The sequence below is a fragment of the Thermobia domestica genome, chromosome 11 (assembly GCF_964235325.1).
Source record: "Thermobia domestica chromosome 11, izTheDome1.hap1.1, whole genome shotgun sequence".
In the NCBI taxonomy this organism is placed as follows: domain Eukaryota; kingdom Metazoa; phylum Arthropoda; class Insecta; order Zygentoma; family Lepismatidae; genus Thermobia; species Thermobia domestica.
The window spans coordinates 210,752,883-210,771,479 of record NC_137464.1 but is presented as its reverse complement, the minus strand read 5'-3'; the positions used below and the strand labels follow the sequence as shown (position 1 = coordinate 210,771,479).

General features: G+C 35.3%; 1 protein-coding gene across 3 annotated transcripts in view; it reads right to left on the bottom strand.

Moving 5' to 3' along the window:
• The window catches only part of LOC145664702 (UPF0193 protein EVG1), a 45,531-nt gene that overhangs the window by 19,648 nt on the left and 7,286 nt on the right, over positions 1-18,597 (bottom strand). For 2 of the 3 annotated variants that reach the window (XM_081731565.1, XM_081731564.1), the window contains exons 3-4: positions 16,065-16,202; positions 2,588-2,819 (exon numbers count right to left, since the gene is read on the bottom strand). In XM_081731565.1, the coding sequence (XP_081587691.1) occupies positions 2,596-2,819; positions 16,065-16,202 (362 nt within the window). In that variant the 3' untranslated portion in view covers positions 2,588-2,595. Of the gene's footprint in view, positions 1-2,495; positions 2,820-16,064; positions 16,203-18,597 lie in introns of all 3 variants that reach the window. The other variant, XR_014127508.1, reaches the window with a different exon arrangement.

Sequence of the window (18,597 nt, the reverse complement as noted above, 5' to 3'; positions counted from 1 at the left end):
AGTGGAATGTACGTATGAGCAACTGATTATTCTGTCCACTCAGCCATAAAGGATTTTGTGCCGGTAAAAGCATCAAAATCGAACAGATTTCCGGTCTGGAACGACAGTGAACTTCTTAAAAACAAAAAGCTTGCCTGGACTCTATGGAAATCACATCCAAATGACTACACATACAAAAACTGCTAAAATTAGAAGCCTTGCCAAGAAGGTACAGCGGCGTAAGTATTTTAAATACATTGACTCAATTGGTGATTTTACTGTTAGTAACCCTAAACGCTTTTGGTCTGTAATTAAATCTAGATCAAAATCTCCGGGCATACCTGCAACAGTTTAAGATGAAAATACTGAAGCGAGTGATGATAGAAGACCCGACCTCTTTAATAACTACTTCTGCAAAACATTTACTTCCCTTTCCTCTACAGCCCATCTCCCCCCTCTCCACCCTATCTGTTCGGACACCTTATCCAACCTCTCTACCACCCTGGGCGAAGTTCTGGCTCTCTTGCAATCGTTATCTGCACATAGATAACTTGGATCTGATAACATTGGTCCTCTCTTTCTCAACAAAACTGCTTCGGTTATTGCGGCCCCGATCTTATTCAATAGATGCTTCAAGGAAGGGTATTATCCCACCAGTTAGAAACTAGCTCACCTGACCCCAATATATAAATCAGGACTTAAAGATTATGTATCCTCCTATAGGCCAATATCTCTTCTTTCTGTAATATCAATTATCTGCGAAAAAATAATTAAAGACAGGCTACTTAAATTCACCTCACCATACATCCACAGTTCTCAGCACGGCTTTCTACCGAGAAGCTCAAGTCTCACAAACTTAAGTACTCTTCTTTCCTCTGCAGTCAAATGTATGAATAACAATACTCAATTAGATGTTATCTACTTTGATCTCTCGAAGGCCTTTGATTCTGTCAGTCACGTTCATCTTCTTCATAAGCTGTCAAATAGATTCGATGTGGATGGCAAATTTCTCTCTTTAATCGTCAGCTACTTGAAGGACCGTAAACAGAGAATTATTCTTTCAGGAGCGACTTCTAACCCTCAACCCGTGATATCACGGGTGCCTCAGGGGAGTGTACTTGAGCCTCTACTATTTGTCCTGTATATGGATGATCTCTACACGCACTTATCAGCTCAACCTGTGGTCTTCTGCTTTTTGCTGACGATTGTAAGTTATACAGAGAAATATCGTGTCTCTATGACACAATTGCTCTACAGGAAGACATAAATTCCTTATAGACTGGTGTGAAATGTGGCACTTGAAACTCAACAGTAAGAAATGTGACAGTATTACTATTACTTTGAAAAAATCTCCTGTTCCCTCCACATAGTATGTCAATGATTCCCCTATCACACATTCTGCTAGTCATAATGATCTTGGTGTCATCTTTAATTCAAAACTCACATTCTCTGACCACATCTCATCAATACTTAAGAATTCAACGCGCATGTTGGGACTTCTTTATCGATTTACTGAACTACGCACTGTTTCGTCATTAGCAACTTCTTATAAAATTTTAATAGCGCCCAAGATCGAATACTGCTCTCCTATATGGGCTATGGCAGCATCTACACATCTCTCCAGACTTGATTCTATTCTTAATTTCTTTATCGCTATAGTCTGTTTTCGTGTTCCTGCACTTCGAATATTATCTAAGAAGGAACTCTTGCGACATCTTAATATCCAGAATAGGGAAGTACGCAGAATTATCTCTGATCTGAAATATCTTCATAAAATAGTTAATGGAAACTTAAGATCGGAAATATTACTTCAGGAACTATCCTTACGTGTCCCTTCCCGCATCACCAGGAATACCCACCTATTCCATCTTGCCCGTCCTAGGTTGGCAATCATACAGAGGTCTCTTTTTTATAGAATACCAAACTGTTATAATCAAGTGACAACTGATGTGGACATTTTCCCAAGCTACCCGGTGTTAGAAAGAGCAATTAAACGAGTTCTGACGGAATAATATTACTTTTACACTCTTTTTTGGCACTGTTCTATGTTGTTGTTGTTTTTTTTTTTTTCTTTCTTCCGTTTGGTAACATTTTCCTGTGTAAAGTGGCAAAGTTATGCTGTATCTGGGAATTTGTTCAATAAATAAATATACATACTACGAAGAATGTCTGCTTTCCTGTGGTAGAATCTACATTTAAGAAGTTCACAGTTGAATATTCAAATCATTAAAAAAAAACTGAACTTTCGTTATTTTTACCCCAAAAGAAGACCTTTTTATGGAGCTATTTGAGAATGCATGAAACTCTAGAAGCTGTTAAAAGTACGATTGACATGCTTATACACCGGAATGAACAGAATTCGGTTCTAGCTTTATCGTACTTCAGTAGTGGTAATTCTCACACTGGGATGACTAACCTTTTGACCATCTTTATAGTATCTTGTAATTCTATTTACATTAAAAGGGTTCTTTTGCATCTTTTCTAACCTACTGTTAAACTTTTCTGATAATGCTTACCTATTAATTATTGCGAAAAACAAAATTTTCAAGATATTATACATCACAAAATACTTCTACATGCATGCATTATCAAAATAGTAATAAATTACTTCTAAAATCAAGATTTTTCTTCAGTTGTAGTAGCAGATGTATTTTTAATTTCCATTGATTTCAAACCCTGAAGAAGTCCTGTCATTTCTTTGCAGCGGCTTTTGTCTAGTTCTTCCATTTCTTTCATCTTCTGACCAACTTCGAACTTAATGATTTGTTCATATTTTTTTCCTTCTCCTAGTTGGACCATGTCCTCCAAAAATTCCAGACGATCCTTAATTTCTTCTATTACTGGAATGATGAAAGACGAAATTAGAGCTGCTTTACTGAATCATTGACTACACATTTGTAGCTACGATACAAAATATAGTTTTTATTTACATTTTAGTGTGCTTTTTCAATCATCTGTGTAAAGCACTGGACTTTGGAGATGATTATACGCTAAAATGCAACTACCAATGACAGCTAATTTTAGGAAGAAACTATGAAGATTCTTGTAATATAAATAATCCACGTGTTACTTGTCGCATTTTACTATTACGGTATCCTCAGCGCTTTGTCAAGACAACCTTGAAAAGATGAGTAAAATTAGGTTGTAGATTTGGAATTTAAGGTCCCGTTCAGCATCGAGGCTATGTAAGAAATGCACTTACAGTTTAATGTGGATCCGAACCACATGAACTCCTACCAGGAATCGAACCGGGTCTTCCGGGATGAAGGTGAGTACACTAATCATATTGCTACGAGGAAGTTCCACTGAAATTACGAAAACATATATATATATATGTTTTCGTAATTTTACTGGAACTTCCTCGTAGCAATATATATATATATATATTGTATATCAGACCACACGTCCCTGGCATTTTTCTCGGCTTGTAGTGCACGTACACATTTCAAACAAAAAATTGCATTACCAAATCATATGTGAAGAATCAAATGGTGATGCTTCCATATCCAGTGGAGTAGCAGGAATACTGCTACGGGGGGTCAACTCCAAAATTTCAAATGGAAAGTGATATCAATTTCGATTTCTTTGGAAGCACTATTGAAAAAGAAATTTTACACGAAACACTTTTCGTTAAATTCTACAGTTTGGCATCTACGTCTGTTATTTTTTGTTGAATTGCTATTATCAGACCACCCGTCCCAGGTATTTTTGGTGCAAAACAGATTATCACAGTGAAAGCAAGGAATGAAATTACGTGTTGCACGTAAGTTAGAAGATTCGAATCCCCCCCCCCCCATATGTATGAAAAAGAGCTGAAATACCATGTGAAACAGTTAGCTGATCGCTTAATGCCATTATCACGAAAAGAATACCTGAAGCTAGTTTGACAGCCGAAAAACTGAAAATGAATTACAGGTTCAACAAAGATAAACAGAGTTCTGTGAAAGATTTTTACTACGAGTTTATGAAGTGACATCCCGATTTGTTTCTTAGAACACCTGTGTTTACAAGTATATTGAAAACAATAACTTTCAATAAGGAAAAAGAAAAAAGGAAAGTTTTTTTTTTTTTTTTTTTTCGTATTAGTGCACACTGATAGAGAAATATTCTTTACCACCATCACAAACATTGAAAGTGGACAAGACTGGTGTATTGTCATATCATCCCAAAGTGATACGTGAAAAAGTTAAACGAGTTGTGGGCAAGTTAATGTCGGGTGAAAGAGGTCGAAATATAACATTAATGTTCTACATGAGTGCTACTGGCTAGTTTGTACCACCCCTCTTTATATTTCCGCATCAGAGAATGAGTGAGATACAGATGGTTGATGCTCCACCCGAGAGCATTGCTGTAGCAGAAAGTACTGGTTGGATAACATGTGATAGTGTTTTAACTGGCAGCAATGCTTGTGAAATTCTGCCATCCTTTCCCTTAGAACTCAGTTTGCTAATTGTTTATGAACATGGCAGTTATAAAGAACTGAAAGTGATTCAATATGCGAAGGATCACAGTATTCACTGCTCAGTACTCCTCCACATACCACTCGTAAGACTCAACCCATTGACAGGTGTTTCATGAAACCGTTTTAAGGCGAATAAATTAAGCTTGTTCACTGTGGATGCGAAAGAATGCTGGAGTAAAGATAACAGAATACGATGTAGCGCAACTTGTTTCAGAGGCATACCGAAAGATGTGTTGCATGGACATTGCTCTTAATTGATTTTGCGTACACTGGAATATATTCACTGAACCCTCGGATATTCACAGATAACCGACTATCTGTCCGCAAACGTAATTCGTGTTGCAAGATGTTACACTAGGCCTATTTGTGAAGACCCACGACCTTCAACTTCGGCAGCGGTTGAGGAAAAGGGAGCTACTTCCTTTTCGTCGTCTGCAGCGGATCCACGTTTTCCACATATGACCGAGGAATCAAAATCTTCTCGTCCATCAACTAGTAAAGAGCTCTCCATTATTGGACAGTTATCATCACTACCGGAAAATCGCAAGAGACGTTTAGCGTCACGAAACAGAAGAACTGGATGGAGTGCGATACTAATATCTTCACCATATAAGACGCAAATTGAAAGAAAAGTGACTTCAGCACACGAACTACCAAAGGAAGGTCGCAAGAAGCTAAATGCACCACCACAACTACAAAGAGCAAATACGACCAGACGAACATGAAAGCACCCCTGAATGCATAATTTGTGGTGAAACGTTCAATGAAGGCTGGTTGTAGTGTGAATCCTGCGATGGCTATGCTCATGAAACTGCACCCCTATCGAATCAACAGATATCCATTACACATGTGATAACTGTCAGCTTCGTGGGTAGGTGTTATTATTATTCCTTCTAAGTGTAGAATATATTTTTCAAATAAGGTAGGTGCAGGTAAATACGCCATGTTGAGGGTGTTTGATTTTTTATGGCCTTAATTTTCATGAAACACAAAGAACAAGACATGTGCGTTGCAGAGTAGCCTTTTCTGCATGTAGAAGAAAATGTAGTAATGATGCGATTCACTTCTGTTTTGTACCCAAGGTAAAAGAAAAAAGTATTAAAAAGTGGCGTATTTACTAACATGTGCATTTAATTACGCAAAGTCTAGAATACTACTAGAAACCTGTAATAAATCTTGCAACTGCTTCCATCATCTGTATTGTACGAACTCAAATATTAATACACAAGATAGCTGAAGCAAAAAATAGAATAACCAAAGTTAGGGTTGCCATATTTCAAAAATGAAAATCCGGGACGCTACTAAATTACGAGAATCTTTGAAATGCTTAAAATGAAACGAAGTGTTGTAAAAAAACGTTTTTTTTCTGTGAAGTTTTTTTTTTTCAATAAAAAACATCGTTCTTTTTCATGTTTTTTTTTCAAATGTCTGTTTTTTTCTGGCAACTATTATTTATTGATTTACGTTGCAGATTATTGAAATAATCAACAGAACTTGAGTCGAAGCCCTCGTAACTTACAAATCTTTTGTTTCTTTGTACTATATACTAGCAAAATTGTGTGATTATTCCTTTCAGCCCCAGGTCATTTTTGGCGTTTTCCTACATTTTCAGTTAGTGACTTATTGCTCAAAAACCATTCACTCGATTGATGTGGTTAAGGCCTTATTTTTTAGAAAATGGATGTGGCTATTTTTGGTGTAAGTTGCATTGCAGTGTTGCCAATGGGTGGGAAATTATTGAGGGAAATGTAGGAGTAAAAATTTACAAAAAATTCCCTAATCGAATTTCAAAATTTTTTGTATCTAGTACCACTGCTGCTACATGGGTTCAAGTCACCTAAAAAAATCTTTGGTGTGTTAACAAGGTACAGTGAATCCTGAAGTCGCTGGCTTCCATTCAAAGAGGGAAAGAAAAAATTCTGTCATACACATGAAATGTTGACACTTTTTACGCCTCACAAGCAGAAATCAAATATGCCGGGGCTGCAGCTTCTCTAATTATCCTATTGAAACTTTTTATGGTGCGTTCTGTAGGGCAAAGAAGATTTCAGGTACGTTTGTGGTACGTTTGTTTCAATGTAGCCAGTAAGAGGGTAATAATAAAGGGGAAAAGGGAAATTTTCCGAATTTTTCACCTAAAAGCGGGAATTGTTTTGGCTGGAAACACTGCCATCAGACAGACGAAAACTATCTGAAAATAAACTTTAGTACTTCAAGAATATATCCTACAAGTATCATGGCGATATATAACAAAATAAGCATGAAATTTAAAAAAAAAAAAATTCATTCTACCTTAGATATTCACCATTTTCTTACCATTTCCAGAACATGGTTTATTATAAACCTCAACTGTACTTTCCCTAATTATTCTAGTGAAACTTTTTATGGTGCGCTGTGTAGGCTAAGGATGAGGCTGTTAAACACTGGTACGTTCGTTCGAATGTAGCCAACAAGAAGGAAATAATAGAAATAAAAAAGGGGATTTTTCCAAAATTTGCCCTTAAAATCTGGAATTATAATTTTCTATAGCTGGCAACACTACTATCAGACACTCACAAACTATCTTAAAATAAGCTTTGGTATCCCTCTAATATATCCTACAAGTATTGTGATCATATCTAATAAAGTAAGCATGTCAATAAAAAATATCTCATTCTACCTTTTAAAAAATCAGTTATCTTCCCAATTAGAGAACAAGGCCTACTGTAAACCTCAACTGTACTTCCCCTAATTATCCTATTCAAACTTTCTATAGTGCGTTGTGTAGAGCAAAGACGAGACTTCCAGATACTGGTACGTTTGGTCCGATATAGCCAACAAGAGGGAAATAATAGAGACAAAACAGATATTTTTTCCAAAATTTCCCCCCAAAATCTGGAATTAAACTTTTCTGTAGCTAGTAACACTGCTAAAAGACAGACGCAAACTATCTTAAATTAAACATTGGTACACCACTAATATATCCTACAATTATTATGACGATATTTAAGGAACAAAACTTCTAATTACCAAAAATATATTACGGTAAACAGAAAAGTAGGGAAAAACTAGAAAAATCAAGGGTTAAAACCTAAATACGAATTTTTCGTGCGTTCCCTAATTACCCCATTGTAACGATCTGTACTTGCGTTTGTTAAGTAAGGACAAATGTTCGATTGGTGTAAGCTGACTTGTACTCGGACGTTTAGGTACGGATTTATGAACAAAAATTTCTAATTTTTTGCCCAAATTTAGGAAAATTTTAATTTCCCTAATGGGCAACACTGCGCGCAGGCCCGTCCAATTGATGTCAACAGTTAGGTATCTATTAAATGTCCCGGATTTCAGCGAAGAAGAAAAAAAGGGAATATTGTAGTTTGCTTACAAGGGAATATAATATAACAAACTCCGCCAGAAAATATTTCCAATGAATTAACCGTTCTCTCTCTCTCTCGATATATATATATATATATATATATATATATATATATATATATATATATATATATATATATAAAGTGTACAACGTGTGAAAGGAAACATCATACATTCAGAGCTGAAACAGACTGAAAACCACGAAACAACAGATCCTGAGGGGGAAAAAATGATTACCAGGGGGAGGGAGTAAATCATCTGCTTACGTTTGCTTAACTAGGGAGAAGGTCTATTGAAATGACTAAAAATGTGATAACGTAATACTTAAACAACTCTATCTAATGGTAAAAAGTAAATTAGTATATAACTAGTGTTGTAAATAGAAAAAAACCGTTCGTATTTTTTCAGAAATGTACGTTTTTTTTTAGAAAAAAACATTGCCTCTCGTTTTTTTTCTAAATTTCGTTTTTTTTCAAATAGTCATTTGTAATGCATCTTACGTCTATTTAAGTATTAAATATTTTTATGTAGGTATAATCACCGTAAAATGCAACATAAATTAAACGCTAGATACTGATACGCTACAAATATTTTACAATTTACATGAATATCATACCTATTAATAATTCGGGTTTCAGAAGTTTTCATCAATATCAACTAAGAAATAAATGTAGAAATGAAATTTTGTTTTTTCGTGAAAGCAGGCCTTTAATAAGTACGGAAATAATGTCACGAACAGTATAAAATTCAAATAACTTGTCTAAAGGTAAAACCTAATACTAATTTGCCTAATAGTATTTTTCTAAATGTCATATATAAACTGATACATTGAGATTTAAGCTCGATAGTGAATTCTATAAAAAGGATTACCATCTTTCCTCTGCAGGTGTGTTTGCTTTATCTTTCACTAACATAATAGATTAATATTAAAAAAAAAAAAAAAAAAAAAAAAAAAAAAAAAAACAGACACAACAGGATTGCGTTTTTAGTAAGTATTTAAGCCTTTCTGAGTGCAACTGCACTTACCCTCACCTTTGTTGTTCATGCTGATGTAGCATACTTAAAATCATGATTTTTAAGATTTGTTCTTTCTGGAGAAAGGGGGAGGCGGAAAATTACGCCATTGCATGGGGCGACAAATTGACTAGGACCGGCCCTGATGATATGTATATAAAAGACATGAATATAGGATGACACAATTTGAAGTAATGCAGGGTGTTTCAAAATTAATATTAGGGTTTTGAAACTTTGTAGTATCTATTACAATGAACTTACAATTATAAATATTATATCAAATGAAAGATATTATATCAGACAGTTTTGTACGCACGCCTGTACATGCATTGTTTCTTCTGTCTGCCGTTAGAAAGAGCAAACAGCAAAGATGGAGACTAGAAAGCAGAAAGTTTTTTGTTTTTTAATAAAGACTGAATCTGTACAGTGCAACGGTCTGTGTGAAGAATATTAAGGAGACGCTTGCAACTACGTCCTTATCGTTTGCAGTTGCTACAGGTCTAAAGCCTACATACTACGGTTTACGTGCCAATTTCGCAAGTGAAATATTGCTGCATAACAATGAAGATTTTCTGGATCGTGTCATCTTCAGTGATAAATCGACATTTCACCTAAGAGCTAATGTGAACACTCATAATGTTTGTATCTGGCCGTCAGCAAATCCTCAGGAGATGGTACACTTGAAATGAGACTCCCCTAAATTGAATGTGTTTTGTGCCGTAGGGCGGAAAGTTTATGGGCCTTTCTCGCCTATCGACTAGATGTGTGCCGTGTGACGAATGAATCTCACATTGAACACTTGTAGCAAAGACTGTTTGAGGTGCTCTTTTACTTGATGCATTGCTTATAATTGTACGTAAAATGTAATAAGTACTACGAAGACTTAAAACCCCAAATTTCATTTTGAAACACACTGCATTTCTCACCAACAGTGTTGGAACTAAGATGTAAAAAGGAGAGAAAATTTTCCTTATAAAGTTACTGTTTACAACAACGATATTATTATTAGTCGAGACTATAACTACAACAACAACATGAGTTAGTAGTCAAAAAAATGTAATCAAATGTATTCTCGGTGGCCCAGGTAGCCAAAGTGGCACACACGGGTGTGTCATTTGTTTAATCCGCTCCTGTGTGGTCACTAATTAAGATATCGGGATATTATTCTTGCAAAATATAGTTATACTATAGTTTATCATATTAATTTTTTCTTCTGGTGTCGAATTTCCTTCTCAAATTTCACCCCAGTCAAAAATTCGAGAAATTTCTAATTTCCTTTACTTCTTTTTTCCCTGTAGCTTCCTTCGTTTTAGAAAGACCTCCTTAAGACTTGCCAGGTAGATACCTCGAATAGAAATGTTTTCGGGACGCCGGGAAGCAGATCTCAATTCCGTAACGATACCGGATTTTCCGGGACGAATGGCAATCCTAACCAAAGTGCAAGATGAAGATAAAAAAATAAAATGTAAAAACTATAATCTCCAAAGTTGAAATGAAGTTCCAAACTGAAAAGTTTTAGTTCATAAGAAGATAAACAAACAGTGTCACTGTACTATGACTTAAAAGAAAAAACTGCACCGGTATTACATGGAACATGTGAGACAAATGAAAACATCTTTGTCTTCTGCAATCAGCCCTCAACAAGCCCTGGCGCATTTCACTGCACTATGTTTGGTATTGATTTAGTAGCCATGGAGTCACAAATACTGAAATTACACTTACAAAACAAAGTGTTTCTAGACGGACACGAAATAAAGCGTACATTGCTGTAAACAATGGGCAATGTTCTGAGTTAACACGGTATTAATAACGGATTCTTACCTCTATTAAAATAATAACGTCCTTCCACGTGATCTTCTCGAGGCAAACAACACTGCACGTCGCGTCGTGGTGGTCTCGGCGCTGTCTCCCGGAGTATTCGTCAAATCGGACTTGTACAAGACCGTGGCATGTATTGGAGGCATATTCTATTGGATTTCGTCAGAAAGATCCCATCACTGAGCACTTGGCGTACTTAGCTCCACTAGCGTACACAGCTGTAGTTGCCTTATCTTACGTTTCCGGTGGTACCCGCTAATACTGAAATATGTGAAATATAGTGATTTGTATTGTCACTTGTTTATTTCATTATTTTTGCATTTATGTCGATATCTTCGGTTTGTTAATAGAGTTCACATTAAAAATAAATATTTCAGACTTATTTTGGATCAGTTATACATCTTATTACGAACAGGCAGCTCAATGTGTTAAAATGTCCGGGGCTACTCCTTTTCTCCTAAGAATGTGAACTAACATTCACATGTTTAACGTGCTAGATTTACTTTCGGAAAATACTTTGGACTCTTCAGTTAAGTACCAATTTCTGCAAAATAAAAAGTTGGGCGCCATTAAATTCCCCACCTGAAATTAGGGGAGGCAATGCCCCCCTACATCCCCCTTCCGTCTTGTTACGCCACTACAAGTTTTATGATTCCTGATGCAGGCCTAACCATGTTTTCAAATCTTTTGTGTCCGTTCACCACAGCCTGTCAGTATGGAACAGATAATTAGTCCCGAATAAAGGTCAATAATGCGGTTAGAGCTGCAGCATTCACTTGTTCCATTCTTGAATCCAATTTATAAAATATGGTTACTTCCTTTTTCATCAATTATACCTAATTTGCTATATGTATGCGATGTGTACTGTTAAATCAGTGTACAAAAGCATTTTTTCTCGCTACAAGTGAATGCTGCAACAGATCAACGAAAGATACAAAAATCGTACCAAGACAAACTACATGAAATCAATAGGTTCCGTTCAAAAACAATGTCGCAGGTAAAATATGGACGTTATCAATATGATTGTGCAACATGCGGAAAACAACATTTTAGATATCAATTTATAGCTAGGGGTGCGCAATGTAGGAAGTGCAACGAATATAATCCATTTGCACAGTATTGTCCAAAAGAAGGGCAAGAATAGATACAAAAGAAGAATCAATGAATTATCTGATCAAGACATTCAGATGGAAGACAAGACCTTCCTCCTTGCTGAATTACAACAAGCATTAGATGACATAAAAGCAAATACGAATGTAGGTGAACAAAACTTTTATTCAATGGAGATTTTATGTTAGGCTCCATTCAGGCAGCCAATACAGAGAAGAAAATATGTCTACTGATAATTAATCGGATTCAGCCAGAAAAAAGAAATTCAGAGGTAAAACACGAGAAACTTGAACATGAAAATCTATACCACAAGAATCAGGTCTGTAGACGTCACACCGACAAACTGATAGAAGAAACGAAACATCTTAATATGAGTCCAGAGATAACTACGAGGTCAACAATAATAGAAGAAAAGGACAGAATAGAAATAATAGAAGAAGTTCAAAGCAAATATGGTAAACAGGTGAGTGTAGAAAATAAAGTAACGAAAAAAAAGAAACATAGAATCGAAACAATAGAGAAAAGTAGATAGTAGAACAGTAAAGATGTGTAAAGATAAAAGAGAAGGCGGAGAGATGGAAGAATTAGTCAAAGAAGAAAAGAAAAAGTAGAGGTTGAATTGAAAGAAAAAAACACAAAAAGGAGGAATGATGGAAGGAAGTCTGAAGAATTAAAACAAACGGTTGATACACAAGTGAAGAAAGGGGTTAAGAAGGAAAAGAATGATACACAGGTGAAGAAGCAGATCAAGAAGAAAAGAAGAAACTGTAAAAAAAAAAAAAAAAAAAAAAAAAAAAAAAAAAAAAAAAGAGAGAGAGAGAGAGAGAGAGAAAGAGAAATTTTCGTATGATGGTTATTAGTGGCGAAAAAGACATTAATTGGTGCCACATGACGAAGTGGAAAAAGAAACGACAAAGTTCCGATATAAAACAGTTGAATATTTGTTGATTGTAGTTAAGAGATAAACAGTTGAGTGTTTGTTGATTTCACTCCTATTGCCCATTATTGCTTGAATGAACCAATACGATATTTTCGAATATCGAAGCTTTTGATATGTTAATGGTGTTGGATGAATGTCGGCAAAATCATAACAAGGCGCGTGAGTGTATGGTGAACAGTTTTCCGATCGTGCTCAGCAGTCAAGAAAAGTATTTCGGTTCTTGGCACTTCGTGTGCAGAGGACTGGGCACGTCCCTTCTCACCACAACAAATGTCATGATCAGGTGCCGTGTTCAGGATAAAATGTCTCGCGACATCCTTGTCGCAGTCTATATGGATCAACAAATCTCGACAAGACGATTAGCCACATGAACGGTTTGGAGGATTCTACACAATAATGCGTTCCATTTTTACCATGTTCATCTACATCAGGAACTTCGAGAACAAGATTTCCATAACCGTCTGAGGTTTTGTCAGTGGATGGACCTCAGTAACTCATGTTTCTACCAGAATATTCTAAGCACGGATGAGGCGACCTTCAAGAGTAATGGAGATGTTAACATACACAACGCTCACTATTGGTCCAGCGAGAATTCTCACTGGGTACGTGAAGTTGACAATCAACATATGTCTACTGATACTTGGAGTCTAAATGTCTGGTGTGGTCTAGGGGGAGGCCAAATAATATTGGTACCCATTTCTTCGAAAGTACATTAACAGGGGTAGAGCACTATTTTGTGAGATGTTTTTTGTGAGCTCTTGGAAGACGTCCCACTAACAACTCGTGAAATGATGTGGCTACAACAAGACGGTTGTCCTGCTCATTTTGCGAGAGTTGCTAGACGAATTGTTGCTCGTTTATTCCCAAACAGATGGATCGGAAGACGAGACCGGTTTCCTGACCAGCTCGTTCTCCAGACTCAGCTCCGCTCGATTTTTTCTTTTGGTGACGTGTCAAGGAGCTGGTTTGCAAAGGGTGTCCCACTACAAGGGACGACATGATGGAGAGGGTCCGTAATCTGTGCCAAGGACTAAGTGCAAATGAAGTGTTAAGAGCAGTCAAAAATGTCTCAGTAGGCATTCGCATGTGCATCGCAGGTACTGGACGATCCTTGGAATATTTATTGAGAGTTTTCTTTAGGTCCAAGTGCGATATATTGATAAGAATATTCAAAACATGCAGTTCACGTTGTTTATTTTATTTATCATTTTCAGTTTATTTATTTGTACTCTTCTTGAACAATTATTTGTGCAATGAGTTCCGAAATGCAATGAGTTTGAAATTTCTGGTTTTCTTTGGATGTTTTATTGCTGAGACTTTACATCCAAAATTGTTTCATACGTAGTTTTACTTAAAACCAAAAAGTGCTTTTGTCTGTTTTAAATTGGTTCTGACCCCGGAATTGAAACTACATATTGTCCTGCAATATTGTTCTCGTTGTTGATACGTGCATGAGATACGTAACATTTGATACTGAATGCTGTAAAGAGTTTTCAACAGTACTATTTGATAGAACATGTCTTATCTTGTGTTATTTTGGAGTCATTGCCAACTATAAAACTTTTGTTGTGTAGCTGCAATTCAAGAACAAGTAACACACGTCGATGCCAAACCGTAGAATTTAACGAAAAAGGTTTCCTGTAAAAGTTGTTTTATTCTCAATAGTGCTTCAAAGAAATAGAAATTGATACCACTTTTTATTTGAAATTTTGGAGTCGATCCCCCGTAGAGATATTCCCGCTATGCCACTGGATATGGAAGCATCACCATTTGATTCTTCACATACGATTTGGTTATTCAATTTTTTGTTTGAAATGTATGCGTGAAATACAAGCCGAGAAAAATGTCTGGGACATCTAGTCTGATATACCCTATATATAAAAACACAATTTCTGGCTTTTCATAGTTTGTACACTACAAAGATTCGTCGACGCAGTGTACATAGTAGTGAAGAAAAAAAGAGTTAAGAGTGGAAAATTCGGTCTATCTCGCTATCACCCGTATTGCCCCTTAATATGAATAATTCTATGTGTTTCGCATTTAGCTTCATACACTCCGCCACTATTTTCTTTTTGTGAAGGGGATTCTTTTCTTAAATTAAGTTTATTTATTTATTTATGGAAAGGGGGCGATGAACTGGTTTCAGATTATAGTTGGTAAAAATAATTTTTAATTTATGGGTAATCACATACTGTGACTACATATAGAAGAACTGGTTAAATATTTCCCAAAAGAACTTTATATGGGACGAAGATCTGTATTTTAACACTAGAATCAACTTTAGAAAGACTATTTAGAATATCATACACCACTTCTTCAATACTATAGTTAGATTTAAACAGAGACACAATTCGGTAAATAATTTGTTATTTACTTCCATAACTGCCTAATTTGCTTAATTATTATCAATATACAATCAATATCAATAAATATCTTGCAAATACTACGAAAAGCTTTAGGTTTTAGTACTAGCGGAATCTTATTACAATAAACTTTAAACAGCTTACAATTACAATAAACCTAAACTATTAATAAAATAAGTATGTTCGTCTTTCTTTTAACTATATCATGTCACTTTCTTATTTTCTATCAACATAATCCAGTAACTGTCATACACATTATATAGTGGTTCATTAGTAAAGTTCTTGCTTTGATCCCAGGAAACGTGAGTTGGTAGTTGATATTAGTACATTTTGTTGGAGGTTTCCTGTTCCTACCATTATCTTCATTCCACCAATACTTTCTTCATTATTCGTACAGCTTAATAACAGTTAAATCCCAGAAAGTATAACGTCGTTGTCTTCCCGCACTTGGACCTGCTCGTAACTGGGGGTGTGGTAAGAGAATAGCCAATCACCGCGCTCAGCGAGCCACCAATAACCAAGCTGGCAACTTCCCATAAACGTCACTACAACTTTTCGCGGGAATCCAACGACGTTACACATTCCGTACTATACTTATCATAGGCAGACTTTGAAATTAAGATAAAATAACGCAACAAAAAATTAAATTGTCGAATATAGAAAATATTAGATACAACTACTATACACTAGCACTAGATAAACTCTTGTACATGGATAAAAACACAATGTTGCTTTAGCTTATAAATTACAGTTATTGTCGGAAAAAAAAAGTTATTCTGACAGGCTATTTTAGGCATAAATATGACACGTTATTGTGAAACATTCAAGTTTCAAATGAGAGAAGGGAAATTAGAATTGTTGAAAAGTACGCTATAGTCCTTTGTGGGTTGTAACGCCAATGAATTAATATTTAGTTTAGGGCAACGGATGTTCTATCTTCCTGCCCCTTTTCGCACAATAATTTACCTTCTAATATTGCGATTCTATACAACCACTTCTAGGACAGTGATATAATGCAACTTACATTCCTGGAACCTATCAGGTTCTTCTTCTTTCTCTTCTACAGGTTTTGAAGAGACCCGTGTGTTTCGAACTTGCTGTGGCACATCTTTACCAAAAGTCATTATGTTCTGTAGCCTCTCCTTCTCCTTTTGTCTGTCCACTAAAGAAAAGAAAGAAATACGATACGAAGTTTTAAGTCACGTTCCTTACATCAATGGTCACGTTTTTTATGTCTTAAATTTATCTAGTGTCCATGTGGAAAGTCTACACTCTTCCTCCCCCCCCCAATAGTACTAGTAGTAGTAGTAGTGACTACTACTACTACTACTACTACTACTACTACTACTACTAATAATAATAATAATAATAATAATAATAATAATAATAATAATAATAATAATAATAATAATAATAATAATAATAATAATAATAATAATAATAATAATAATGTTTAAAGAATCATGTCAGAGATTAGATTCCACAAATGGAAAGTTACTATCTGGTCTGTCAAAAAGTTTCTTATGATATTAAACAAGTAAACGATTTACATAAAGCTAGTAATAATACTTTGCAAAGATCAACTCAGAAACATGGATAATTAAGGCAGATAGACTGCATTTGCATCTGAACTCTAGCCAGTTGTATGAAGGCTAGTAGAAACTGATTAATTAATATCTAAGTTAGTTCATGAAACATAAAAAGAGAGAAAGGACAATATCTCACCGTCTTTGACTGTGAAGGCACTTACATATCATATAAAGTAATGTAATTATCCAAAAGAAGGCAAATTATAAATAATTTTGACATGGATGGTCGTCGTTTTAACCTGGTATCCTAATAGCTAACTAATATTGGTTTTATAGCTCAATTTCTTGCTTTTGACAAAGAGATCCATCTAGGTCTATTAAAATGATCTTTTCTACACTTTGTAATGTTTTAATCCTTTTACAAACACGTTTTTAATCTTTTAACTCTAAACCTGGCTTTCGGCTTTCCAAAAAATCGTTTTTTTTTTTCTTTCTTAAAGTTCTTCCCGCCTGATGTCAATGAATTTTGTGCACTTCCTTCGTTCGGATTTTGTAGCCAACGTGATTTCGACTGTTTCCTCTGCTCTCTGGTAGTTTAGTGCATTTCTGGTCGATTCATGCTTTTTCCTATTACTTCCGCGTGGCCCAGTTTTCCTTTTGCTAAAATTTTAATGCTACCCCCAAAGTTTAACCCATGTATCCCTAACACTACTGCATTCTGAACCTTCTGGAACGAGAAGTTATTCAAAGCTTTAATATAGTATTCTCTTCTTGCCTAATTCTCTTCTAGTTTCTTTAAACTAAACCTCTCCGTTATCAGATTTTTTTTTTTTAAGCGATAATCATTCTTTCATAATCACTGCTCTTATGCAAAACCTACTAGCATATTTTTTTGTCCTATGATACTGTATTAATAACTACCTACACATCATACCGTAAAAGCTAACGTTGTGTGTATTTATTATTTTAATGAAACAAGCAATTACAAATGGTATAAGGACAATTGACTTCTTCACAGGAGGATGAAAAATACTCTATATTTATTTAAAGACTGGATATGGCTTCTATTTATATAATTCGTATTAAAAAAAAAAAAAAAAAAAAAATACAACGAATTGTGTTCAGGTGTACTGTGATTGTAATAGCTGCTTTCGACAGCGATTGCTGAAACACTTTAGTACAATTATGGTGCACCTGACCGTAGTAAGTTTTGTTTTCTTTCTGTTACCAATTATATAAATAATTGCTTCTGTAGTTAAATATTGCTAAAGATTGTTTTGGTACTATCTGTAGAAGTTATTCACGGACACTTAACACCAGCACACATATAGATCTAAATATCCATTAAACAACAATTAAAAGAATTAAATTAAAACAGCTGCATTATATATAAAATATCAAAATCCCTTTATAAGTAATTCCACACAAACGACGTCCCCCCGCAATTTCCTTCACTTCTACCCCTGTGTTATAACAACAATTTCATACGTCAGCAAGAAGTTTTACGACAAAAAACGTAGAACTTTTTCACAGTTTCCTACCTGTTATTCAGACATTACTCAAACACTTTTTTTTCTACGTTTTTCAACCTTTTCACTGGAGCAGCCGTTACAAACCCGGCTTCATAACCATAGCCACAGTCGCATTTTCAGCGGACGGCTATACGCTAGAAGGCTGGTTTTCCAACTATAAAGGACTGCAGCATCTTTAGTGAGTTTTTAACAATATTTGTATTACTTCCTTGCATGTGCTGTGATAAAATATTTTCATTAATTGTGAAATTATCTTAGCAAGGACGCAGTGAAAAGGCTGAACACAGGTTTGTTTCAGACATTCTTTCAAAAGTATAATATTTGTACTTCTTGCAACTTGTATGACAAATATTAGAATTGCTATATACCACCTGACAGAAGAAAGAACAAAAATTAATTAAAAATAAATCAAGTGAAACTTTTTAGTTTAACGTTCCACAGTTATACCCTTTAAAAAGTTATGTCATAAAGAAGACAGATAATTAATGGAAGTGAA